The following is a 27,684-nucleotide window of genomic DNA, read 5'->3' as shown; positions in this document are numbered from 1 at the left end:
CTAAATTTCATTAACTCCTGAAAAAAACTGTGGGGTTAGTTGTGCGGGAATCTATCATTCTGACACCTATGAGCTTTAGCAATCTTGGCTTGGTGCAGGAAAACAAAGTGTTCCTCAAAATGCTGATAATCAATGTTAAATTTGTACGTCTCCTAAATGATTAGAAAAAAACTTAAGTTTACAAATGTGCGCCCAGAATCCCACCAGTTGTGTAACATAGAACCAGGACCGTTTTGGCACCTCCAACATACTGAGGGAATCTGGTCGTCTATTTGATGCAGCCTCGACGGGGTCCAATACCAGCAGGATAGGATTTTAAAGTTCTGCTCTGGAGCGACTTCCTCCCAGTTCGAACTCCCACTGGCCCGTATAGCTAGGTAGTATATCCTCCGTCTCACCTTCTAGCAACATTCTGTAAATAACTGAGATCCCATGTTCAGTGGGTGTCGTTGACATGCATAGGGATTTAAATGGCGTCAGCTGTCTACCTCCACAGCCTCCAGCCGTCAGGGACTCCACATAGCCCCTCACCTGAAGGTACCTCATCCAAGCTCCTGGAGGGGGGCCAGAGTCCCCGTAAATCTCCCTCAGGGACTTCATCCCAGATTGGTTTGCCACATCTCTGAGTTTGGGGATCAGGGAGCTAGGGAGGGACAATATAGACACCAGACCATGTCTCGGGGCGCATGCCCCCCAGATCTTGAGGACCCCCAACAGGAATGGTGAGAGAGCCTGAAGGTCCCCTAGGAACTGTCGTGGGATCCAAGGGGCCCTCTGTACTATCCTAGAGTCTGACTCATGCTCCATTTTTACCCACAGTTTAGTAGTCCTACCCTTCATTAGGGTGAGAACGAAGTTTGCAAGGCAAGACTTGTAGTACAGAGAGAAATCTGGTAGACCCAGTCCTCCCTCTTCCTTAGCCCGCGTGAGCAGTCTAAAGTTAAGTCGGGATCTGCACCCCATCCAGACAAAATTAATGATTAGGGAGAGGATTCTGAGGAGATATTGCCGTTCTAAGCGTACCAGGAGGGTCTGACAGAGGTACAAGAATTTCAGGAGGGAGTCCATCTTTACAGCATTGACTCGTCCTGTCCATGACACATATAATGGTCTCCATCTGCCCAGATCCGACTTGAGATTATTCAGGTAGGGCACAAAGTTTAGCTCAAAGATCCGTGTGGGATCTGCCGGGAGTTGAACCCCCAAATACTTAATGGACGAAGATCCCCACTTAAAGGGAAAGGAATCCGAGAGTTTCCTAACCTCATTCTCGGGAAGGGTCACGTTTAGTATCTCTGATTTCTGAAAGTTGACTTTAAAATTGCTCACCTGCCCGTATATCTCAAACTCCTTCATCACTACCGGCAGCCCTACTCTAGGGTTCGACAGGAAAAGAAGGACGTCGTCTGCGAACAATGCCATCTTGCGCTCAAAGTAGGCCACCGTCAGGCCCATGGCCGACCTATTTTGCCTGATGGCATTGGCCAAAGATTCCATGGATAGGACATATAGCAAGGGTGAGAGGGGGCATCCCCGGCGAGTTCCGTTGTTAATAAAGATGGTTTCCGAAAGGGCGCCATTCACCTGGATTCTAGCGGATGGGCCATTGTATAGGGCCATGATTCATTCTCTCATCCTTCGCCGCAGGCCCATCCGACGAAGAGTGCCCTCTAGTAACCTCCACCTGAACCTGTCGAATGCCTTTTCTGCGTCCACCGCAAGTAGGCAGAGCGGGCTGTTCCCCGCTCTAGCCCGGGCAATCAAAGAGATAGATTTAATGGTATTGTCCCTGGCTTCCCTTCCTGGGACAAATTCCACCTACTCTTTATGGATCAAGCCTGGAATATGTTTACTGAGCCTGTTTGCTATTAGTTTTGCCAGCTTCTTTATGTCTATATTTAACAGGGAGATAGGCCTGTAGTTAGCACAGGAAGATGGGTCCTTCCCTGGCTTTGGGATTACTACGATGTGGGCCTGGAGGGCCTGAGGTGGGAGGGGGCTCCCCCGAGAGACTTCGTTGAAGACCTGCACCAGAAAAGGAGACAATTCCTCCCTGAAGAGCTTGAAAAATCTAACCAAGGACCCGGACTCTTGCCTATTTTCAGGCCCTTAATTATCTCTGATATCTCTTCACAGGTAAAGTCTTCCTCCAGAGCCTCAGACTCCTCCACCCCCAGGGGACCCGGGCCATGCCCCTCTAGATAAACCTTTTCCTCCTCTCTCCTCTTGCTATCAACCGGTGCATTCTGTTCTATATTATAGAGCTTCTCGTAGTAGAGGCAGAATTCCTCCAGGATGTCTTGCGTAGAAATCGCTGCCTCCCCCCTGGCTTTAAGGATTTTGGAAACAAACGTCTGTGGGGTTCTAGGATGAAGCAAACGCGCCAACCGGCGCCCACACTTATCCCCGACCTCGTATGCTTCTTTGCGGATCCTGTCTCTGAAGGCCAGAGTCCTCTGGTCTAAAATTGACAGTATCCTTTTCCGCAACGACGATATTTCTGCCCGTACGATATCATTCGGTGCTCTCTTGTTTGCTACTTCGCGGTCCTGTAATGCTGATAGCAGGTCCCCTAATTTCTTTGAACGTTCCTTTTTTAATCTAGCCCCTTGGGATATCAAGGTTCCCCTTATGACGCATTTTAAAGCTTCCCATTTAAGTGGGGCCTGTGTGGAGTCGTTTTGATGGTCGTTTATGAAATTAGCCAAGGTTGTTTTAATTTCCTGCACATACTTGAGGGTCTTTTAATAGGTTGTCGTTAGGTCTCCACACTTGTAATGGAGAATCTCCTTGTAGGTCATCGAATTCGGCATACACTGGGGCGTGGTCGGACCAAATAAATGGTCCAAATGCGCAGAAGGGCATGGGAAACCCAGATATAATCTAACCTACCATAACTGTTATGGGCTATGGAGTGGAAGGTGTAGTCCCTGACACCCGGATGCAGCAAGCACCAAAGATCCACAAGGTGCATGTTTCCCAGCTCTCTCATCAGGGATCATGTTGCTGCCCGTGAGACCGAGGACCTACCAGATGACGAGTCTTGTTCCGGGTCTACTGCCAAGTTAAAGTCTCCTCCTAGGATAATGGCGGTTCCATTCGTGAACTTCGTCAACTCCCTCAAGGCGGCTATTCCAAAGGTGGTCTGGCCCTGGTTTGGGAAATATAATTTAGCAAGTGTAATTATCCTGCCCAACAGTTCGGCTTTGAAAAATAAGTATCTGCCCTCAGGATCGCACATCATGCCAAGGGGTTGGACCTGTAAAGAGCTGTGGAACACAATGGACAGTCCACCCGCCTTCCGGAATGGATTCGGGCAATGGAACCAAGTGGGGAATGATTTCGTGGAACAGGAAGGGATCTCGCCAGCTTTGAAGTGTGTCTCCTGAAATAGGAGCACCCTGCTCCCCTTTTTATGCATGTGATATAATATTTGGCCTCTTTTGGATGGGATGTTCAACCCCTTGGCATTGTGGGAGCTTACCATCAGACTAGCCATGTCTGAGAGTGTCCAGTATACCCCGTAAGAATATCGAGCAAGGTCTAGGTTGGGAAAGGATGGGGAAAGGGGGTTGGAAGAGATGTAGGAGAGGAGGGGTGAGGAAAGAGAAAAAAAAAACATTAACATTATTAAGCCTTAACCAAGGCCTCTACTGTCTAAGCTAAGTACTAGTAACCGCTAAACACTAGCTATTAGTGCAGCTAAGAGCTGCCTACCCTAGGTGGGGGCAGGGGAGACCGAAAACGGAGGTCTGCCCCTGCCAACATCACCACCTAGAAACTTATTAACCTCAGGGGGAAGGAGAAAGGAAAAAAAGGGGGGAGGAGGGTATAGGAGGTTGAGGAAATTTGCATATCTATAGACTACTGAATGACTACTAACGAATGATCGGCGTGTAGCCTGTTTTAAGAGTTTAACAAATCCGCCCATCTGGGCAGGTCAAAGATTACATAGATACAACGTATTGTTTAATTATTGGATAAGCATCTTGCAATTCTTCCATCCTCCGGTCATCTGTGATTGGCCATCAGGTGGTGGATGAAATGAGTGGGTTGTCTTGGAGCCACGTGTGGTTCCTTCGATATGATTGGATGTTACATCATGAACTATAAATTACACAAACCTCCCATGTTATTTGCATCTGTTTCCAGTAAAATCGCTGGGGGATTTTCGCGGTCATCTAAAAACGGTAGTCCGTCTCAGATGCGGTTGTCCATGTCTAAGTTATACTGTCCTCCAAAATTGCAAAACAGTGGAAAATGTAACGTGTTTATACTATATATTATCTTGTCAGCGTTTTGAGTACAGAAGTTTCATGTTGGCTTCCCCATGTCAGCAGAGTTATAAAACAGATATTTTCATATGAGCGGAAGTACCTATTGCATAACTGTAAGAACATTATATTTGTAGCAAGACAGAAAGCAAATATGTATACAGAATGTTAAATTGACAACTGTCTACTGCCAAGGCCCACCGATCCATATAGATATATACTGGGCTTCCACCACACCATGTCCGCCGCAGGACCCATCAGCACGACAAGGGAGAAAGAACAAAGAATGCTAATAGAGAAGGAGCGAGAGAGGACAAATTTAGTGAAGAAAGATCCACCCAATATCTCGGCCCATCAGTGCGACTGTCCGGCCCTGTTGGGACCCACTCCTCAGCCAGTGTCTTGTGTTCATGGTGAGTTGCTTTTAGCCCCTTGACCCGGGCCTCCAACCATCTGCCATTCCATTCTAGGTGGTAGGACCGGCATCCCTCCAATTTTGGGACAATCCGGGATCGCGATCTGGGGCAACTCCAGAGTCCCTAGGAACTTAGGTAGGTCGCCGAGGTGTCTGAAAACGGCCGTTTTCCCTTTTTTCCTGGCTTGTAACTGTAGGGGAAATCCCCATCTGTATGGGATGTCTCTTTCTCTCAGAGCATTCAATATGGGTTTAAGGGCCCTACGGAGTTGGAGTGTGCGTTTGGACAAATCTGGATACACGGAAACAGAGTGCCCCTTAAACTGCAAGTCCTCAACTGTCCGTGACCATTGTAGAATCTGTTCCTTTTCTTTGTAGAAGTGGACTCGGCAAAGGACATCTCTAGGTTTGGCTGGGTCAGTAGGTTTCGGGCCAAGTGCATGGTGAACTCTGTCGAGCTCCAAGACGGAATCCAGGGGTCTCTCCAAAGATGGTTAAAGAATTCCGTGACCCAGTCCTCAAGTTGGCTGTTATCCACCTCTTCAGACAAGCCTCTTATACGGAGATTATTACACCTGTGGCGGTTTTCTATATCGTCTATATGATTAGTCACCTCTGCAATCTGGTGAGCTTGCGCTTCCAGGATATGCGCATGTTCAGTCATGGTACTCTGGAACTTATCCTGGGCCTCCTCCATTTCCACCACTCTTTGCCCGACATGTCTAATGTCCTTCTGCAGGACCGCTATGTCCTGTTTATGTGCTGCATCCAGCTTCTGTAGTAGGTCATTCATCTCCCCTTTTGTGGGAATAGGTTTTAAGTGGGCCCTCCAGTCCCAGTTGTCGTCAGTAGCTGGAGGGGCCCCTGCCTTCGGGGGGGTGGTATGCAAGGCGGGTCCGGACCTCGGGGTGCAAGACCCCTCTGCAACTTTTCCCTGCTGGGGGGGGAGCCTCCAGGCCCTCCTCTGTGACAGGCCTCATCTCCTCCTCGGCCTGCGTCCTTGGTACGGGGGGTTTGACCGGCCAGTGTCTCGTGGAGACCTTTGCGGGAGGGGGTGAGCAGCTGGGGTTATTTCCTCCCCCTCTTTGTGTCTTAGCCCCTCTTCTTTCTCTCCTCTTGTTATGGGGAGCTGCTGGCCTGCTTGGTGGCTAGGGTGTGTTTGATGGGGGCCATGGATGCCTTTATGTTAGGCTCCAGGGGTTCAGTAGTGCTCTTGCCGTGCGAGCGTGAGGGCTGTAAGGGCGTAGGGAGTGACTGATGCCGGGCCTGCTGCTGCCCCTGTATGTGATGAGCAGCCGCCTCCCATCCCCCTACTGTCCATGTGCTCTCCTCCGTCTCCAGCCTGGGGCTGCGTCTCATCTGGACAGGGATTGCCCGGCGTCTCCTCCCGTTGCCCCTCCACTGTTACCTCCTCTAGTGGTGTCTGGTATATGAGCGCCTGCTCGCCTGTACACAGCACCACAGCCTCCTTCTGCCCATCGGCTTCCGGTGCAGGGCGGCGCTGCGCCATCTTAACCCTCCCGCTCGGTGTCGGCACACCGCTCGGGGAGCGAAGATAGCGTTCCAGTCCTGGAGTAGAGGGTCTCAGCTACTGCCTGGGGGCTTCAGGGACCTTCCTCTTCCCCATGTTTGTGGAATACAGGGTCCGCGGCGGAGGATTCGTCTGCTGTAGCGGTGGGTCCGGCAGGAGCTTAGGGCAGAAGCGTCCTACTCCATCGGCGGTAAGCCACGCCTGCCTCAATAGGACTTTTTAATGTTAAAATCGCATTGCACGAAAATCGCAATTTCGTGCTTTGCAATGCAATAAACAAGGAGGCTCCATAGGGAAACATGGAAGATTAAAAAAAAGCAAAACGCAGAAAGATATGGATGTGCTGTGATTTTTCTTTTTTCACTCCACATCACGAGTGAAAACATCGCAAATGGGAATGAAACCATTGAAAATCATTGGTTTCATAATTCTGCGCATTCACTCGCTCTTGCATCGCACAATTTTATCACAAGTATGAAGGCACCCTCGGGTAAAAAAAGGGCATTGTTGAATGCTTCACTGAGGCAGGCTGCGGTTAAAGTTTAGGAGTTTGCAAAGTTCTGGAATACCTCTTTAAGTTTCCCCTGTGATTGGTGCCCATACATCTTCAACAACTGTCAAACTACCATCCTGGTGTTGGCTGTCTCCCCCAGTTCCCCTATATACACGAGTGTTCGGCTCAGATGGATATTTGTGTTTAGGGAGTTAAGCAGGAGACAGCTCTGGCAGCAGCTTCTCCCTTGGGCAGCAAAAAGACGTTTAAATGCAACATCCTCGATCCTTCTTTCCCTCGACATGATCTGTCAGGGGAACTGTGTATGGGGACCTTAATGGAGTTGTAAACTATTAACAGCTTGTCCTCAGAATAGGCCATCAATAGTAGAGCGGCAGAGTCTCCCCACCTGGGACTCCTGCCAATTAACTGTTCACCACGCTGCTCCATTCATGCACTGAGCTAATTTCTGCATAAGCACACAGCTCAATTTCCACTGTAGTCACGAGGTTTGGTTTTACAGGCAAAGTTCTCATCACTTCTATGCCTGCAGTACCAAGCCTGGCCACTTGAAGTAAGAATGGAGCTGTCTGCTTCCTGCACACACCAGCTCAGTGCATCACCTCAGCGAACCGCTTATCAGTGCGGATCCCTGACAGTAGATCCCTCTCCAATCTATTAATGATGGCTTATCCTAAGGATAGAAAATCAATACCTTACAAGTGGACAACCCCTTTAATGCTTTGTTATTACTAATATGATCTGCCATAGAGTATCTGTAGTGTATATGAAACCTAAAGTAGTCAGTTGTCTATGCTAAACTGTACCGTGACCTGAAGGTAGTCTATAATATAATTGATGAGCCATTAGCTGCTTTGTGACAAAATCTTACCGCTTGACTTCGTACAATAATAACCGTAGGTATTAGTGTATCTTGACGCCACCAGGAATTGCTGGTGGAGTCAAGATTGACAGGGGGGTGAGACGCCCCCTGATGCTGATTGGCTGCAAAGGGGTGTTAATCATCAGGTCCTGCAAGGCCACTAAAGTGTCGGTGCGGCCGTGACGGAGTTCTGTTGCTGCCGGCGGTGACAGCGGAGGTCCAGGACGGAGCCCTGAGGCGGCAACGGAGGTTGCGGCCGGAATGGAGAGGTGAGCCGCTGCGCACCTCTAGCCCATACTCGAGGTCTGAGTGGAGCGGTCGTGGCGGAGGTGTGTTGCTGGCGGCGCTACGACGGTGACAGCAGAGGTCCGGGACGGAGCCCTGAGGCGGCGACGGAGGTTGCGCCCATAATGTAGAGGTGTGCGGCCGCGCACCTCTCACTGTTGGCTGAAATGCCGGCCCGCACAGAGAACACACGCTGCAGCCTGTGTATACCTGTTTCCCAGCGCTGCTGCCTTGACCTCCGGGTTACTATAGTAGTTAGCCTTACATTATGAAATCTTAATGCTGCCATATTACACCGCTAACATGGCAGCATTTACAGGTTATACTGTAAGGCTAATTACTATAGTAACCCGGAGGGTAACGCTGCAGAGCTGGGAAACCTGTATACACAATGCGCTGCTACTACCTTTCTCCCTTCACCCTATCGAGAGCTAGGGGTGTGAGAGGGGCGTTCCTCCTGTCAAACCCCTAGCTTTCTGGTGGCGTCAAGGTACACTAATACCATAACCGTATACCAAAATAAAGTTGTCTGTGGCCGTTCTCTTCCAGTAGCTCCGTACACATCCCCATAGTTTGTGAATGAAGTGAACGGGGGTTGAGCCACAATGCTGCACACAAGCTGTGCTGCTGTTTTTCTAACAAATCAGCCATTCTTTTCTAATCCTGCATGACCCTTTATCTCTAAAATATACATAAAACACAAAGTATACTTGTTTCTATTTCTGTACCAAAGCGCAAGTGGTTGTCTAAAGGTGAGAATGGATAACAGCCCAGATTATAGTTTATTGCAGCAATGTGATTGCTGTTTAGTGCCTTTGTCTGTGTGGGGTTTTAATCTCCATTTATTACACCATGTCCCCCCAAATAAAAAGCATGAGACCAATCTATGTGATTTTGGTCCCATTTTCCAAAGAAACCTTTCAGCACAATAGCTGTGTGTGAAGAAATGGTGACCAATAGGACAGGAAGAGAACAGATTCTGTGGAATTTTGTCATATTTAACTATTTGTTAGCAGGAAGTGCCTTAATTAGGCTACAAAGAATGGCTAAAGTCTGGTAAAAGTCAGTATCTAGGGCCTCATTTATACAAATGTGGGCAGACATATAGTGAGCGTAAGGGGGCCTTCACACTTAGGGGGAGATTGATTAAGACTCATTTCAAAGACCAGTTTTAATATGATTTCCCCCCAGCGCATGATGTCCCTAATACACAAAGAGGTACATGCCTGTTCATTTATGAGGCGCATCTCTGCACCTCCCTGCGCCTGCACGAAATATACGCCAGGAATGAACTGGCATACGTTTTTATGGTATTATTTACACCAGTTTCTGGTGTAAATTATACATAAATCCTTTGGTTTGGGGGTGGCCACAACCTCTACTGAAAGCCCCGCCCACTTTTTTTTACAAATGTGGCGAGGCCAGCACAAAAAGCTATAGCCCTGTTTCACACGGGCGACAAAATTGAACGATTTTCTGGCGATGCGACAGTGCGACAAATCGCATGTATGTGCAGCCCATGCTTTCCTAGGGGTTCCTTCACATTAGCGATGTTTTGTAGCATGCGACATTGCGAGAGAAAAAAAATCACAGGTTGCTAGATATGCCCACGTCTTGCAATGTTTTGTAGCCCATATTTCCCAATGGTCTCTTCCTTTCTATTGCACCGCACCAAAACGCAGTTTTCGTGCATTGTGATGCAACTTTTACAATGGGAAATCCTACTGTAAAAGCCCTAAAATAAGCCCTAGCTGCATAAAAAAAAAAACCCCACACACATCAACTAAGAGGCGCATCTCCCGAAGCTCTCCAGCACTTGCTTGAAGTTCTCCTGCAGAGCTTCCTGGTAAGAATTTTGAAAAACCCCGCCTCCAGGAAGTGTCTCTGATTGGCCGAGCGTCGCGGCTCAGCCAATCACAGCCATTCAGTAAATGGCTGTGATTGGCTCATTGAGAGCTGGCTCTGATTGGCTGAGCTGCAGTGCTCACTCAATCAGAGGCAGCGCTTCTTGGAGGTGGGTTTTTTCAAAATCCTTACCAGGAAGCTCTGTAGGAGAACCTCAAGCAAGTCCCGGAGAGCTTCGGGAGACGTGCCCCAAAGCCAGACAGCGCCTCATAGGTAATGTATGTGGTTTTCTTTTTGGTTTTTTTTCATGCAGCTAGGGCTTATTTTTGAGGTAAGGCTTATATTTGAAGCCCACCGCTCCTCTGAAAATCCCTGCAAAACAGTGCCGATATCGCAGACTACCAGTGCAATGTTGCTGCAATTTTCTCGCGGCGATATAGTGTCACCTGTGTGAAACAGGCCATAAAGTCGCAAATCTTTGCAAAAGGTGGGATCTGCACAAAAATGTCAAGTTTTTTTTAATGCCTAGCATAAAAGCCTTTATAGATGTGCCCCATAGTCTTTTTGGGGGAAAAATTTATAAAAGCACTGCACTTGTTGCAGTGGTCCTTTAGGCACTCTGTGTGCAGAGAGGTGACTGGTTCTTCAATCTCGACAACGCGTCGGCCCACACAGCGCTGCTGTTCAATATTTGATGAGAATGGCATGACACCCTTGCCTCACCCTCCGTATTCACCCGATCTCGCTCCATGCAACTTTTTATGAGTGCTTTGAGCAGTGGAAAAGAAAACAACATTTCCCAGCTGCACGTCGTTCATATGAATCGGCCATCATCACACAAGAGGAAAAAAACTTAACCTGTAGAAAAAAATCACTGGAGCCGAATGCAACCTTCCCTAACCACGTCGGCTGTCATACCGCCTCAAAAAGATTTGGCATGCTGATATTTACCTTGCAACAAAAGAATGTACTATGGTAGTAATGCTTTGCTCACCAGAAGAAGATTCCTATATCTTTTGGGTAGCTCCTACTGTGTGGATTCCTAGACATTCAATAGGAGCCTTCACAGCGAGCTGAGGAGCTGAAGAGGCAGAAAGAACTGCATGTGGCAGACCAGGAGCATCAGAATCTAAACAACGGAATGCAGAAATGATCTGTTTGTCACACTCACAGCCGGCTCATTCCATGCCAAATCATCACAAAAAAAATTAACTTTTCAACCTGACCTTGTAAGATTGTCATGAAAATTGGTAGGACGGTAGAGGGCATAAAGTAATTATGTAACATTTTAGCTCTCGGAGATACACAGTATTCATAGAACAGGGCTGCAAACATGAGAAAAATGTGGAACTTTTGCTTACTAGGCCAAAAAAAAAAAAATCAGAAGTGCCTCTAAGTACTGTAGAACTTTCATCTTGGGCTCGTTATGAAGCTAACTGTTGATAAATTGTTTTATAATAAGAATTGCATCCTTCATTTCAAGTTCAAATGAGGTTTCAAGCTCAATTTCCTAGTGGGCTAAAGAAGTGGAGGGTTTAGTTTCAAGTGGATGTGGATAGCCATAGTGGCCCAAATCATCATCGTGCCCCCTCCCAAGGGGTCCCAGTAGTGATAGTGGTTCATAGTGGTAATAGTGCCACAGTACCTAAAGGTTGCAAGTTCGATCCCCACATGCGTCAGGTAGCCGGCTCAAGGTTGACTCAGCCTTCCATCCTTCCGAGGTCGGTAAAATGAGAACCCAGCTTGGTGGGGGGTAATTAAGTAATAATTACCTGAAAGCGCTGCGTAATAAGTTGGCGCTATACAAATACCAAGATTTATTTATTTACCTGCAGTGGGGCAATAACTGCACCAAGAAGTTCGTCACCTTCCCTGCATACCTCTGGTCCGGGCGCTGTTGAGTATCACAAGCTCTGGCTTCTGAACATGCATTACTGCACTTCCTATACACACAGTGCAGACGCCGGGAGGAAGTGTCAGAGGTCAGAGCCTAAGGGTACTCTGTGGCACCTGAACCGGAGCTACACTGAGAAGGTAAATTATTTCTTGGTGGGGTTGCTGGTGAAGAAGCTTTAAATGTGTGATCATGCACAGAAACGCGTTGCCATAGTTATGTCTGCCCAATAAAGGAAATCTACTTCATCTGTATACGGATTAACGGACTGTGTTTATACCGTTCATGTTTACCTGATATACCATTACCAGGAGGGGGCTTTTGTGTTGTACATATCCCCCTTCTCCAAAGTAAGTGCCAGGATTACCCCTTTTATACAGCTATTTATGGATGAATCCAATTGAATAGGCTATCGTAGGAGCGCAGGATTTTGTTACAATTGTTGCTTTATTTCTCATTTATGTGCTGGGGGGAGCCTCATTGGAGAGGACCCCCTTAAACCATGCAGCTCTCCTCTTTTACAAGTGGATGTCATTGCCATAGGACACCGCCGATCAAGACCACAGGTAAGACACCTAATGGCTCCCACTGGGTCCAGGTGTTCACACCAGGTGAATCTAGACCTAAGAACTCCTGAGGTGCTTTCCTGTGATTCTATAATAATCAGGAATATGGACTTTGTATATGTGTGTTAAGAAATAATGGAGAATAAGTAGTTGCTACACAGGCAGCATGAAGAAGCTGGGCGAATACCTGGAACTAAAGCATTTCATGCTTTCATACCTGAAACAAGGAATGCCTTAAAGGGGTTTCCGGTTAAACATACTATTGATGACCTATCCTAAGAATAGGTCATCGATAGTTGATCAGCCGGGGTCCGCCGTTTGGGACCCCGACCAATCAGCTGTGCGGGCGCATGCTGTCAGTGCCACAATAACAGAAGTCAGAGTGGAAGCCTCCGCACCGACCTCCCATGCAGTGGCCTGCGCTGGTAACTGCATGCACAGCTCTCATTGAAACCAATAAGCGCCACTCACTACATAGTAGGTCAGCATGAAGGCTTCCGCTCCGACCTCTGTGTATTTGGTGTGGAAGTCTCCACGCCAACCTCCCAAGTAGTGGCCTTCGCTTGAAACTACAGGCGCGGCTCTCATCTCACCATCCATGATTGTTGCATTATTGCATTTAAAGGTTGAATGAACGGAATTTTCTGGTCAACTATTAGGGATCCAGTTAGCTATACTGATAAGTTAGAACTGATAAGTTAGAACTGGGTTGTACCCTGAATAGCTATATTGATACCAATGTATCAAGTGGAAGTAGAGAATAGATTTTTGTCTCACTGTCACAACTAAGGTATCTTCACTCAACCATTTTGTATATAAATTTGTGAAGAAATCAAGTCACATAGAAAATTTGATCCAAAATATGTGGATATGCTATTTTAATTTATAATTAATAAAGGTTATATTTTATAATTAGTGGTTTCCTTCAGTGATACTTTTTTAGATATTCAAGTTCAAATTTTGTCATGTGACCTTGAAAGGAAGAATGTATTATTTTATTATTAAACTTTTTTTTAATGAAAAGTGTGTTCCATTAGCTACAAAACAAGCGTGAGATGAAAGTTCTACAATTAGAAGCAAAGTTATGAACATTCTATGTTGACCTGGAAAGCGTAAAGCTCATATTTCTTCTGATGTTTGCAGCCCTGCTGTAGGAATACCGTGTATCGCGCAAGGCTAAAAATGTACATCTGTAAATTACTTTATGCCCATCTACAACCTAATCTGAGTCAGCTGGGATGGGAGTGTGATGATTTGGCATGGAATGGTCCAGCAGTGAGATCTGCTTCCCATTAAAGGGGCTGTACCAGAATTTCAAGTTATCCCCTACCCACAGGACAGGGTATAACTTGCTGATCGGTGTGGATCTCGCCACTGAGACCCCCACCGATCTCAAGAATGGGACTCCAGTGTCCCGCTCTCCTGTCAGTGCAGGGGTCACTTTCCCCACGGTGACCTCAATCTGAATAGAGCGCTGGCCGCACATGCCTGTTAAGAAATGCAATGTAATAATATATGCCATTCTGCTTCAAAGTGCATGTACAAGGTTATCTTCTGGGGAAAACTCTGGCTTTGGGTTATGTTCCCAAACACGTTACAAGGCCTGGTAAAAGGTCAGACACTGACTTGCAAAAAAGCTATTTACTAATAGGTGGCGCTGCAGAGGCCCGGTTCCATCTTCCCATTTGCATACGTTTCCCAGAAGAACATGCACAGCCTTCTAAGTCTACTTACACCTACTAGGTTCTCTCCCTAAGGATAAACTTTACCCTCTTGAAGAACAGAAGCAAGCATGGTTATAACAGATGAAATTCTGCACTATGGTGGAAGTGCCACACTTACTTCTATGGGCACAGACGGAAGTACAGAGGAGCAGCAGCTTCAAACTGCGGCATACAACTTGGCAGAGGATGTAAAACTGATTCCAGAAGTATGCCTTTGTTTTTGGCTGGTGGTCGGCTTCACCAAGCAGTAACGATATGTGGACTCGGTTGGTGTTGATGTTATTTAATGAGATCATCAATAACATTTCATTGGCCTCATTATGTAGATAAATACTGTTTCCTTTACATATAAAATATGCTGCCATCATTCTTCTCAAAAAGTGCTCTGCATTCAAGAAATATGTAAGAATGTTCTTTCTTGGAAGAGGAATGACGATAATGCTTGTTTGTGCTATAATATCATAAACACGGTTAAAATACAACCTTACATTGCATACAACACAGTACTGCCGACAGTTTACTACAAAGGATTCCTCTTCCTTCCACTACTTCCGGCATGTTCACATTCCCTGCGGTTCGCAGTTTACCAGGGGGGAGGAAAAGTCTTTCAGCATGGTTTTTAGCGGTAATGAAGAGAGCCAATCAGGTGCTGTTGTCTCTGGAAACAGATGTAAAGCTAGCCAATGAGTGCATGACTTCTTCCTCACATGAACATCTGCCCATGCTCTGCAAGCCTGTAAACAGAGCACATTGATTAGTCCCATGTACACACCAATGCCGGCTGCTGATAGTACATAGATCACTCTTACTTCTTATCCTTCTGCCACATTTCCTTAGAGTTAGGTTTCCTTCTCAATGGTTAATGCTGGGTTACTCATCCCTGGAAGAAAAGATGATGGAGACACGGTTAGCTGTTCAACCTTTAAGCTACAAAAAGATATGTAATAGTATACAATGATTACACATGAGGATATTTAATATCTAGGTGACTTTAATAATCACTGTTATTTCAGCTTACCGTATATATTTGAGTATTAGCCGACCCGAGTATAAGCCGAGACAATAAGTTTCACCACAAAAAACTGAGAAAACTTATTGACTCGAGTATAAGCCGAGCTATACTACAGTATATACTAGGTAAAAAAAACCCTCCATACTCTCCTCCCAGCCAGAGTCTGTGTCTGTGCGACAAGCTGCTTGAATTCTTCCCGCTGTCATCCCCCGCCGTCCTCTCTGCTTGGCTTTGTCAGTGCTGTGTAAGTAAGCGCTGTGATTGGATTGAGCACCAGCCAATCACAGCTGGCACTCGATCCAATCACAGTGCTAACTTAGACAGCACTGACGGCAGGGGATTTGAAAGCCGAGCAGGGAGATGACAGCAGGGAGAATTCTAAAGCAGCTTGATTGGCTGTGAATGATCGAGCGCTGTCTGTGATTGGTTAACTCTCGATCCAATCACAGCTCTTACTTACACAGCGCTGATGGCGGGGGATGACAGAGCCGAGCAAAGAGGATGGCGGGGGATGACAGTGGAGAGAATTCAAGCAGCCTACACAGATGCCGGCTGGGAGATGAGTATGGAGGTTTTTTTTAAAGCTTTGCCTGACTCAAGTATATGCCGAGGGAGGCTTTTTCAGCACAAAAAAATGTGCTGAAAAACTAGGCTTATACTCGAGTATATACAGTATTTAATAGTTAATGTGATAACTATCAAAAGTGCACTATCACTTTATTTACTTTAAGGCTTATTTACACCAGCGTATATTGGTCGGGTTTTCACGCCCAGCAGATATACGCTTCTATCTAAGCAGTTCCCCCCTTCCCTCCCCGACTCTCTGCCTCTCTCCTCCACTCCGGTGTTTGCAGTGTGAGGGAGCGGGGCAGAGCTAAGCTCCACTCTGTCCCGCCTACTCCCATTGCTAGATATGGACAAGGGGTGGGGAGGGGGCGGATGCTTAGCTCCGCCCCATCCACTCCCATTGCAAACTGCTCGGAGGGGAGGAGAGAAGCAGAGAGCCGGTGAGTGGGAGGGAAGCGTATATCGTCTGGCCGTCAAAACACCAGCCAATATACACTGTTGGGAATAAGCCCTTAAATGTAGTTTTTGTGCTGAAAAATCACTCTAAAGTGACGGCTACTAGGGGTCTCTCTACATTCTAAGTGCTCAGTGCACTGCTCCTGGCTCTTCCAGCCTCCTCCCCCTGCAAAGAAAGACGCCGTATATCGGCTGGGCGTGAAAACCCAGCCGATATACGGTCGTGTGAATGCACCCTTACAGTGTTCACAGTGCAGCATAAATTACATTATAATTTTGTTATGGACAAGATGATACCAATTTTTTATGTTTAATCTGTTTTTATTAAAGTTTTGTAAATATTGTAAAATAAACAATAGCTCAAAGGTCTCAAATGCATAAAACCGGTAACCATAACATTTTCTTATGTAGTTTTAAAACATATATTAAACAATTCTCCTTTTGATTTTGTGATTTTTTAATTTTTACATTATATTGTTATAGGACGGGGAGATCCCCTAGAATGTATGAAATCAACAATTTTAACTTTCACATAGTCTGATCTATGGATCGGTTCTACTGTAGATGTCATAATTAGATAGATAGCTAAGCATCTATGTTATAATTAGATAGATAGCTAAGCATCCTAAAATGAGGTACTTTCTTAGTTCCAGATTTTAACATAACAATATGGAACTCTAAGTAGGTTTAGTATTAACTTAGAAGCAGAATTTATCAGAAAGCGGATAGAGAAAGAAAGAGGAGGGAGTGGGGGAGGGAAAGGAATAAAAAATATATATATTTAATAATAGAAAGAAAACATACATATATCAGAGGATGGAATTAGAAGATACCGCAACGTATCCCCCCTGCCTTAGAGTGAGTTAAACCAGGCCTGAAAATCAGCGGTCTTTTAAAACTCTAAAGGCCCTTTTAGAAACAACGAGAATCGCTGAAAGCCGTCTTTTGAGTGATTCTCGTTCTGTTTAAAAGCAGGGACATCATGCAGTTTTCGTGCACAAGTCGTAGATTGCTGAATTCTAACTTGCTAGAATTGGGTGATCAGCTGTTATGCGCAGAACAGGCTGTTATCAGAAGGCTGCACTGATAACATTCTCTGTGCCTGTGTCCTGCTGTGAATTCACAATGGGACACGGGCTGTAAGCATGCAGAACACTACAGCTGTTTGCATATGCAAAGCAGCTGTATTGTTCTATTAGTAGCTGAGGTGGTGTCCCACTCTGCTTGCATATTCTATAGTAGCTACTTAGCTACTATAAGGTATGCAAAGATGATCGCTCAAAACTGTCACTCAAACTATTGTTTGAGCGACTTTTGAGCGATCATCTATCGGTGTAACCGAGGGCTCCCTATTGCAATAAATGTCTCCGGGAAGTCTGAATCATCTGACATTAACAATTTCATTGGTATGATCTCAATTAATTCCTGCATCCATTCAAGGGTAGTGGGTGTTTGTGGAGTCTTCCAACATCTGGGAATAACAGCATATGCTGCAGTTAAGAAATGGCGTAATATATCCTCCTTTATTGATAAGATAGATCCTGCTTGCATAATACACTGCAGCACTTCTGTACTGCAGTGTATTTATTATGCCAGTGTGTGTAAAACTGACAGACGGCCTCATACGCCTGCACTATAGTAGATGTACTAAAATGACAGATCAGATTCTTAGAATTCTGGCTGCCACAGCAATCCATCGCACCTAGCGATCATACTGCAGGAAGTGTGATGGGATGACAGAGGGAACCTGTTGCCTATGTCTAACCACTTAAATACTGTGGTCTCTATTGACTGGTTGACATATCTCCAATCCCCACCAGCAGAACATTAGTTGTATGTCACAACTGACATTGGCTGCCGATGGTGCATGCTCAGCTTCTGAGCCAGCACTGTGCTGTACATGTATGGCGACAACGATTTCCCAACTGCACCATGCATGTGCAATGGATGTCAGCAAGGGGTTAAGGTAACTGCAATACCAGACATATGCTATGGATAAGAGTAGCACTACTTTGGGTTTCTTTTCTAATCCTGGAAACCCCTTCAAGATTTTGTAGACGCTGTAGGCAGAGGACGCCGCTGCTCGACGCGAACATGCCTTCTCAGTTCTCGTTTGATAAAGAACAAATGAATGAGCCAGAAATCTACTGTAATAGATTAATTACATATTAGCCCCCCTCCAACTATGTCCGTTTTGTTGCTATAAAACTAGAATCACTTGCAGTAATTGATTTAACTATTAATTGCAGTGACAGACATTGATGCTCTAATGCAGTGATTCGCAATGTGTCCTGAGGAGCTCCTAAGGCTGCCGCAGGTGAGGGATATATATTTTTTGGAAGCGGTGCTGCAAGAGGAAAATTTTGCTAAGGTGTGCCGCAAACCAAAAAACACTGGGAAACACTGCTCTGATGGATCACATTGGTTATGGAAATCTGGGTTCACCTACTTTTTCCAACAAAACAATAAAAAATGGAGTTAGTTAAAGTGACCCCCCAATTCTGGGACAAAATTCTTTCCCTGCCAGGAGAAAGGAGGGGATATGCTGCCTGCAGTCATTGTTATCTGCTGTCCAAGATGGCTAATTTTCAACTACCTAATGCGCATGCACTGCTTTCTGATTGTCCATTGAGCAGCTCTGGCCAATCAGAGAGCAGTTATAGTCATTGGCAGTCTAACACTATCAGTGCACTGTGGCGACTGGATAGTCTGAGCATTGCGCTGGCCATCTTGGTCAGCCAAAAACAGGCCCCAGAATCTGCAGATCAGGAGCATGGCAGGTACTATACCTCAACTGCAGGTAATATACCTCCCTTCTCCATGGGGTCCTGGGACAGAATTTTGTCCTGAAACGGGAAGGTAACTTTAACTCAAACAAATGAAGAAAAACAGTTTGTTCTTTCATCTCCTGAATTCTCCATTTTTAGGTCTGACTATCTGGTAACATATAAGGTAAAAAGTTATGCAGAAATGTGGAATTCGTTTCACAGATGGTCTGGCACCGAATACTTGTCTGCGATGTAAAAATAACATTACGCCCGCTCTCCTGAAGAACATGAACGTGGTGGGATATATTATATATTATTTTTGCTCTTATATATATTATAAGAATGAGGCATGCTGAGATATGAAACGGCTTGTACCGAAGCATCTACAATACCGTATGATTGTAAACTATGTTGTATGTAATAAAGGAAAGGAAAACCTATAAAATGGGTTATTTCTGCACCGCAGCAAGTGAACACGTGCCGCAGGCATTCATTTGTATGGAGCATAGAAATTCTAACAATTTGTTCTACTGGTCTGAATAGCAAACAGTGTGAAGCTTCACACGCGGGGCAGACCGCAGAAGGTTAACATTAATATCCACAATAGAATGCTTCTACTTGTAGGACATTCAGGTCATAGCTAACCACCATCTGCCTAGACAGAGAGCAAATATTAGGAAGATGGATGATGTTATTTGGGATGTTCTTCATCAGATCAGCATTCTGTCAATGTAATGGACACCACAGCGTATTGTAGACAAGGTAACAACGTTCTGAATCTTAGATGAGGCCGTACTTGTTTAGTCAGCACCGGGCTGGGGATTGTAGACATGTATCGCACCTCTTGGCAGCTCTATAGAAAAACATCCACTGCCCAAGATTTCATAGAAGTGAAAGTGAAGAACTCTTACTGCGTCGTGGGTAGGTGGTGTTGTGACACAGATTCTGTATACGATGCAGCAGAAGGAGTTACAAAACAATATTTATTTGCTAATAAAGAAATGAAAATGAGTAATGTTATAAAAAGGAAGTAGGGTAACCTTTACCGTAGATTCGCCTGTCGCTAGCTACGGCTAACTAAATCCTAGGATTAATACTTTATATGTAGTACGGTAAGAAGCAATAATGCCTCACATAGGACTTGTTGACAAACTCCTCAGAGTCCTCTTTGGTCTTGGTCGGTTTCTCTTGCATGCAGTCTCTCTCTGTCCTCCAGATAGCTCTTCTCCCTGGATCCCAGCATTCATTCAGGCCGTACAGCAGCAGTAACTCGAACAGCCCCCTCTCACAACCAGGGGCTCAGGCAGCAGCATCTCCTCTGCAGGCTCTTGCACTTCTCCAGTAGCACCTTCACTAACTACGGTAACACAGTCTCTGCGCTCTGCCTGTTGTGCAGTAGAAATTTATTTTATAATGCTGATATAGTGTCACTAGAAAGTACTCAGGAAGCACGCTCAGTTCTGTTGGAAGTGGCCATCTTGGTGCTCCATAGTGAAGTGCAGTCCACCTTTTAAGGCTTATAATAATCATTGGGAGTGCATTCCTGAAGGAAAAGTGAGGAGCTCTGTTCTGACTACTGAGGGGAATAATGGAGGGGGCAGAGATATCTCCAGCAATGTGTAAGGCCAGATCTACACACACCCAGTTGCAGTGTGATTGCTGGAGGTTTTAACTCTTCAACCAGGTTAGTATACCATTGATGGTGCTTAGAGTAATATATCTTTTTTTAATTAATGACACCTCAATCCCAAAGTACATGTCACACATGCACTTACTGTGGTGCCAGAGCACCACTTTGATGCTCCTGCACCACAGTATGCAATGCGTGGCTTCACCAGGACTTCCAGAGCGGTGACGTCCCGTAAACCTGTCACGTTTTCCTCTAACATAGAAGCCCAGCAGGTTTATGGAAGGTCAATGATGATGTCCTCTTACGAAGCTCCTATTGGTGGAAAACAACCCACGTGACCAATGCAGACCAAGTCAATATATCACAAAAGAATGAGAGCAGCGGTGGAGAAGCAGCACAGCAGATGAGAGATGAGTATATATCTTTGTACTTAAACATACATTTATTTTTTCGCTAACACCAATGTTTATATTGGAAAACATCTTCAAAGGAGTTGTTTAGGGATAGAAAAATATGGCCGCTCTTTTACAAAAAGCAGCGCCTCTCCAGGCCGTAGGTTGCATCTGGTATTGCAGCTCAGCCTTATTTACTTCAATAGAACTGAGCTGCAATACCAGACACAACCCGTCAACATATGAGAACTCTTTCTACCGTAGAAGAAAGCAGCCATGTTTTGCTAAGACCGAACCACCCCTTTAAGTTTTGGAGTTGACTCCTAGACCTGTCAAAGGCTGGGTCCATCACAGCTCTGTTGTCATTTCCACTTTTCTGCTCCACCACAAAAAAAAAAAAATGATGGAGTGCTGCATCCGTTATATGATGGACCCTACTGAAATTACCTATCTATCAAATTCCGTCATTTTACTAGAAATAAATAGTGCTGCATGCTGTACTATTGTTAAGAGTGGCAATGGCCGCTAACTTAAGGCCCATGTATACATAATGATTATTGCTCAAAACTCGTTCAAAAGACCGAAAATGAGCAATAATTGTTACACATTTTGTGCACTTTTCGTTTGAACGATGATTTTAAGGTGAACTTAAAATCCATTGTTCAGATACTGGCAGGTAAAGCAAACACATTTATCTCTCACTAGACCTCAGACTGTTATCTCCAGGTGAGATAACATTGTAATCTGCCAGAAGCTGTGAGCAGAACATTGCAGCTGTGTGCACAGCTGGCATGTGATTAATCAAACATTGGGCTCTGCAAACAACTCCTGGTGGCCCTTTTACATGCAAATGAAGACGACATAGTGTTAATGTCCATTAACACTTTATGTAAATAGATGACAAAATCTTTCAATCTTTAAGTTGTTTAAAAGATTATCTTTGCGTGTAAATGGGCCTTTACTTCTCCCTGTGGGTGCAGTGCACATTCAGCCCTCCTGGGAGACACCGGGCAGGGTAAACGAGTGAAGACTGGCGTACCACAGGATTTGGCCAAACCAGTCTGTGGTTCGGTAGAGCCATATCTGCTAATCCCGGCAGATATCTAGTTTTCTCTAGCAGATATCTAGTTTTTCTGTGAAATGTGTCAGTAGAGCTATTCTAGTAGATTGTATTATAGTTGCCTATCAATAGTAAAAGGTAAAGTCCCCTGGTGCAAGCACCGAGTCATGACTGACTCCTAGGGTGACATCACATTGTGACGTTTTCTTGGCAGACTGTTTTTTTGCAGGGTGGTTTGCCATTGCCTTCCCCAGTCATCTCTTTTCTCATTTTACAGACCTCAGAAGGATGACTCAACCTTGAGCCGGCTACCTGAACCACACGGGGCTTAAACCCACAACCTTCAAGTCGTGAGTGAGAGCTTAGGACTGCATTTCTGCTGCCTAAACACTCTGTGGCTCATTGCCTATCAATAAGTCCCACTTAAATGCCTAAGTCTCTAAATTGGTAAAACAAATGCTATAGAGCAAATGCTTCCAATGACGTGCTTAGGATAGCTCCGCTCTGGTTGTCTGGTACCGTTAGCGTAGAAAAGGCATCAGCTGTACAGTTAATGCCAAGCAGAATACAAAACGCAGTGCTTTGCACTCTAATGTTCAAGGCTGCACTTAATGAAACTAATGACAATGCCAAAATGCAAAAAGCATTGTATAGCCTTGACCTCCTGGTCTGCTAACAAATAAAGGTAACTCGTTAGCATAATATGCAGATTTCTCCTCCAATGCCACTGCAACAGTCCTTCCACCAGCTGTCGATCCAGAGAATGCAATCCTTATGTGAACAACTGAAGATACATTAGACAAGTTTCAGACAAGAGGTGCAGATGAAATACTTCAAAACAACGGCGCTGCTATCTAACCATATATGATTAAATGATATAGCGGAGTGCACAAACGCACAATGCAATAGCAGCACATTCACGCGATCACTGAAGCCAATCAGTTTGAAGCAGAGTTTTGGCCCATTTTGATTAGTAAATCTCCCCCAACATTTGAAATATTCTTTAAAAAAATTGTCCAACATGCCTGCAATCACCTGAGAGTGATGGGACACAACCAAGCATCAGAGGAACATAGTGTTACAGGAGTTGTCCCAATTCTAGCGGTTTTGCTGCAGGGAGCAGACAGCTCTGTACACTGAGTAGTGGCCTGGACTGGTATTGCAGGTCACTTTAATAGAACTCAAACTGCAGGACCAACCCAAGCCACTGCGCAACCTACAGAGCTGTCTGCTTCCTGCAGCAAAACAGCTAGAAGTGAGACAATCCTTTAAGGTAGGTGATGATGATAGAAACTGCTAAAGAAAACTTTTCAGAGAATCCAAGACACTATAATTCGAATTTATCAATCCACTTCGCTGATACAGGAGCATAGAATCCCAATTTGATATAGAGGTAGCTGACTAATGATCAAAGGTAATGCCCTTTTTACACGAGCCAATTGTCAATTGAATGAGCGAGTAATGTCACCACTAATTCGCTCGCAGATCATTACTGTGGATCGCTCACTCCTGCTCAGTGCTTCACGTTCCTATGTGAAACACTGAGCGGGGAGCATTTACACGTAACGAGAGGTGAGCAAGACGCCAATGACTTCTTATGCCGGATGAGACTGAACGACAAACAAAAAGTGAACGGAAAATGCACGATGGCTCACTTTTAGACGTAACGATTATAGCGCACTTTCATTCGTTAAAGTGAATTTTGAGCGACAATCGTTACGTGTAAATGGGCCTTAAGAAAAAGGAGGAGGCAACACTTAAGTGCTGAGTGGATACAGTTCTCTTCAATGATGTAAATACTGGACAGTTAGCATAGTACATTAGTGCAGCAGTTAGGACGGTGCACAAGAAAAACCCGTGAAACTCCATGCTTAATGAAACGTTTTTTATGTGGAGATGGAAGTTCAATCAAAGTCCAAATAACGAGGCGGTGAAGCTTCAAAGAATGTTCCTGAACAATGCAGCAGGACATTAGTGGACATCCGCTGGAGCTGACGCTGCAAAAAGCTACACCGGAGCTTCTGCCAACCTAGATTACCATGGCTGATGCAACAGGACTGTTGGCAGTATCTACAGCGCTGGCCCGTGAGGCAAAGTATAATTTATGACAAATATCTGCAGACCTCTCCAATGGCTGCAGCCTGAAACAAGGTTTACCTACTAGAGAGCTGCACCAACATCCGCAGAAGGTATAACAGCTGATGACACTTTGAGGAGTGGATGAAATTCACTGAAAATAAGCTATAATGCTGAAATACTACAAGCAGCAGATGAGGAGGAACAGAACAATGCTACACGTTGACTTACAGAAGTCATTAAAGCGAACCTCCGGTTTTGTGGCAAAATTCTGTCCCAGGACTGAAGGGGAAGGAGAATATATTACCTGCAGTTGTTCTTCTCTGCCGTCCCTCCCATCTGCCGGTTCTGGGACCTGTTATCAGTCATCCAAGATGGCCGACACAATCTTCAGACTACCTAATCTCCACAGTGCATTGGTAGCGTTAGGACTACCAATACACATTACCTGCTCTCTGATTGGCCAGAACTGCTCATGTGATCAGCACTGGTCAATCAGAGAGCAATATACAGTGTGCATTAGCAAGAAAATTCTTGCAGCCATCTTGAATGGCTGAAAGTAGGAACCGAAACCAATCGGTTGGAGGGACGGCAGAGAGGAACAACTGCAGGTAACATACTCCCCCTCCCGTATCGGGACAGACAAACCGGAAGGTTGCTCTAATCTGCACCAAAAAATACAGAAATTTACATTTCATTCTTTATGTAGTCTTCCTCTACATACAGTGATCTATACACTGAATGGACACTTTCATGATTGGAGCTTTGCTGTTGGGAAATTAGACATTTGACCCCAGAATGCGGCATAAAAGTAAGTGACATGTTTTTTATGGGTCAGTTTCAGTATGGATCCACATTACAATAGGAAAATCAAGCGATATGAGAGAATTTGAACCAGTGGTCAGGATTTCACTGCCAATCTTATGTTTTTTTTTTTGAGCAATGGTGTCTAGAGGATTCCTAGACTGGTGTGACTGTGAAAAAAAACACCCAGCATAGGGGGTCCTGTGGACATAAACAACTCGTTGAGAAAAGGGGTCAGGGGAGGATATCAAGAATCTTCTGGTGAATAAGCAGTGCTTGCAAACAAATTGCAGCCGAATACATGCCGACTAACGTGTCTGAGCACAACTCATCATTCCTAAGCAGGAATAGGGGCTATAACAGCAGACGACCCGTTCAAGTGCCACTGCTATGTAGGAGAAACAGAAAGATGAGACTCCAGTGGGCAAAATTTGGTACAAATGGAGTCATTGAGCAGTGGAAAAACATCGCTGGTCACAGGAATCCAGATTTCTGTTACACCACGCTGATGAGAGAGTCAGAAGTTGGAGCGAGCAGCATGAATTGATGAACCCTTCCTGTCAGATGTGAACAGTTCAGGCTGGTGGAGGTGGAGTAATGGTGTAGGGAATGTTTTCTTGGCACACTTTGGGTCTTCTGATAGTTTTGCACGGGCGCCACGACAAATTGCTGCAGTTCTGAAGGATAAAAGAGGAGTGTCCCAAGCTGTGTAGAACAATGCCTGCATTCACTAGCTCAACCACACAATTGCCAGGGATCCTTTGCAACTTTCTATTACGTGGAAGCGCCACTGCCATACAATGTTTTGCTTAGAGTTCTTGCAATTTTTGCTGATTTCCAACCCCTCATCCTCACAGGAAAACACTAATGGCTTGAAATTTTACCATAAGGGCTCCTTCACACGTCAGTATTTTGCACCAGTATTTTGTGCGCCAAAACCAGAAGTGGAATGTACAGAGAGAAAGTAGAATAGAAAGATTTGCATTTCTTCCGTATTTTGGACCCACTCTTGCTTTTGGCTCACAAAATACTGATGAAAAATGGACTCATGTGAAGGAGCCCTTACTGTCTCATAACCAAAAGTCAGTATCACCCTTACTCAAAAGCCTATTGAAGCTTAGCTTTATTCATTTAATTGGGGTGGGGCTGCAATACCAGGACAGCGCAAGGAAAAGAGTGGCGCTGTTCCTGGAGAATAAACAAAGTTAATGTTTTCTAATCTTAGACAATGCCTCTTAGTATGAGGCCAATACTCTAAGGCTGCATTCCCACGAACGTATATCGGCTCGGTTTTAACGCTGAGCCGATATACGTCGTCCTCATGTGCGGGAGGGGGGGGGATGGAAGAGCCAAGAGCAGGAACTGAGCTCCAGCCCCCTCTCTGCCTCCTCTTCGCCCCTCTGCACTATTTGCAATGGGGAGAGGCGGGCCGGGGGCGGGGCTAATTCTCAGAACTTAGCCCTGCCCTCGTCTCGCCTCCTTTCATTGCAAATAGTGCAGAGGGGCGGAGAGGAGGCAGAGAGGGGGCAGGAGCTCAGTCCCTGCTCCTGGCTCTTCTCCCCCCCCCCCCCCCCCCCCCCCGCACACGAGGACAACGTATATCGGCTCGGTGTGAAAACCAAGCCGATATACGTTCGTCTGAATGCAGCCTTAAACTTAGACTATGAGATGAGTGGTGAAGAATGTATATGGAGTACTGCCGTAATTCCCTGCATTGGCACATACAATAATGTATGACTGCACTTTATTACAGCAGTTTTACTATAAACCAATTAAAGCAGCAATGTTTTGTATTCTAGACTTCACACTAACATCTTAGACCTACAGGACAGGACTGCACCCGATAGCATAACAAGGTTTTTGACAACTTACCAAGTTTCCCCTTTTCTTCACTGCAGCTGCTCTCGGTCCAAGACTGGCTGTCAGTCAGCAGGTGACTCTGAGACTCCCGAAGAGGTTTGGCTGGGAACTGATGGTTGTCGGCACTAGTGCAGAAAATGGAACCAACATTTTTAACAGCTACAATTCCGATTTTAATGTATATAAATTCCAGGCCTGCAGTCTAAGGATTCTTTTACATGGCTCAATATGGACCGTTTAGTGAGTGCCAGTCAACGAGACCAGCACTTGTCTACCTGGCCTTTTTTATAGGCCAATTCAGACTTGTTAATTCCCCATAGAGGTTCATCATTGTCTGCAGCACATTCCTAGCTTACATAGCCGCTGACAACGATGATTTTTGGTACCACATAACAAGATGTGATCACCTGATAAATGAGAGTTTACTCGTTCGTTGGTGATTAGTAGCACATTCACATGGTTTGCTAATTGGGCAAACGAATGTCCCTAGAAACATTGTAGCCAGACCATCACAAGTTATCCCTTAGGGTGCATTCCCACGAACGTATATCGGCTCGGTTTTCACGCCGAGCCGATATACGTTGTCCTCTTGTGCAGGGGGGAGGGGGGGGGGAGGATGGAAGAGCCAGGAGCAGGAACTGAGCTCCCGCCCCCTTTCTGCCTCCTCTCCGCCCCTCTGCACTATTTGCAATGGGGAGAGGTGGGGCGGGGCTAATTCTCGGAACTTAGCCCCACCCCGCCCCGCCTCTCCCTATTGCAAATAGTGCAGAGGGACGGAGAGGAGGCAGAGAGGGGGCGGGAGCTCAGTTCCTGCTCCTGGCTCTTCCATTCTCCCCCCCCTGCACACGAGGACAACGTATATCGGCTCGGCCTGAAAACCGAGCTGATATACGTTCGTCCGAATGCAGCCTTAATCACAGGTTAGGGGATAACTTGCTGATCAGTGGGAGTGATCACCACTGAGACCCTGCCGATCTCGAGAATGGGGGTCACGTTTTCCCCTCTGCCTCTCATTGAAGGGTAGCTCTCCTTCCACAGTGACTTCAGAATCAATGGAACACTGAACAGCATGTGCGGTTGGAGTTATATTCATTTCAATGGGCTCGTCAGAAATACTTGACTGCTAGTCACTCGAATATCTCTGGCAGT

The 27,684-nt window shown here is 45.6% G+C and overlaps 1 protein-coding gene across 2 annotated transcripts in view; it reads right to left on the bottom strand.

Moving 5' to 3' along the window:
• Positions 1-14,177: 14,177 nt before the first annotated feature.
• ZDHHC2 (zinc finger DHHC-type palmitoyltransferase 2) overlaps positions 14,178-27,684 on the bottom strand; it is a 94,656-nt gene continuing 81,149 nt past the window's right edge. Inside the window, exons 11-13 of one of the 2 annotated variants that reach the window (XM_066573381.1) lie at positions 26,548-26,660; positions 14,720-14,790; positions 14,178-14,644 (exon numbers count right to left, since the gene is read on the bottom strand). In XM_066573381.1, coding sequence (XP_066429478.1) covers positions 14,750-14,790; positions 26,548-26,660 — 154 coding nt within the window. In that variant the 3' untranslated portion in view covers positions 14,178-14,644; positions 14,720-14,749. Of the gene's footprint in view, positions 14,645-14,719; positions 14,791-23,138; positions 25,353-26,547; positions 26,661-27,684 lie in introns of those variants that run through there. The other variant, XM_066573380.1, reaches the window with a different exon arrangement.

The sequence above is a fragment of the Eleutherodactylus coqui genome, chromosome 7 (genome assembly GCF_035609145.1).
Source record: "Eleutherodactylus coqui strain aEleCoq1 chromosome 7, aEleCoq1.hap1, whole genome shotgun sequence".
Lineage (NCBI taxonomy): Eukaryota > Metazoa > Chordata > Amphibia > Anura > Eleutherodactylidae > Eleutherodactylus > Eleutherodactylus coqui.
This window is presented reverse-complemented; position numbering and strand designations above follow the sequence as displayed.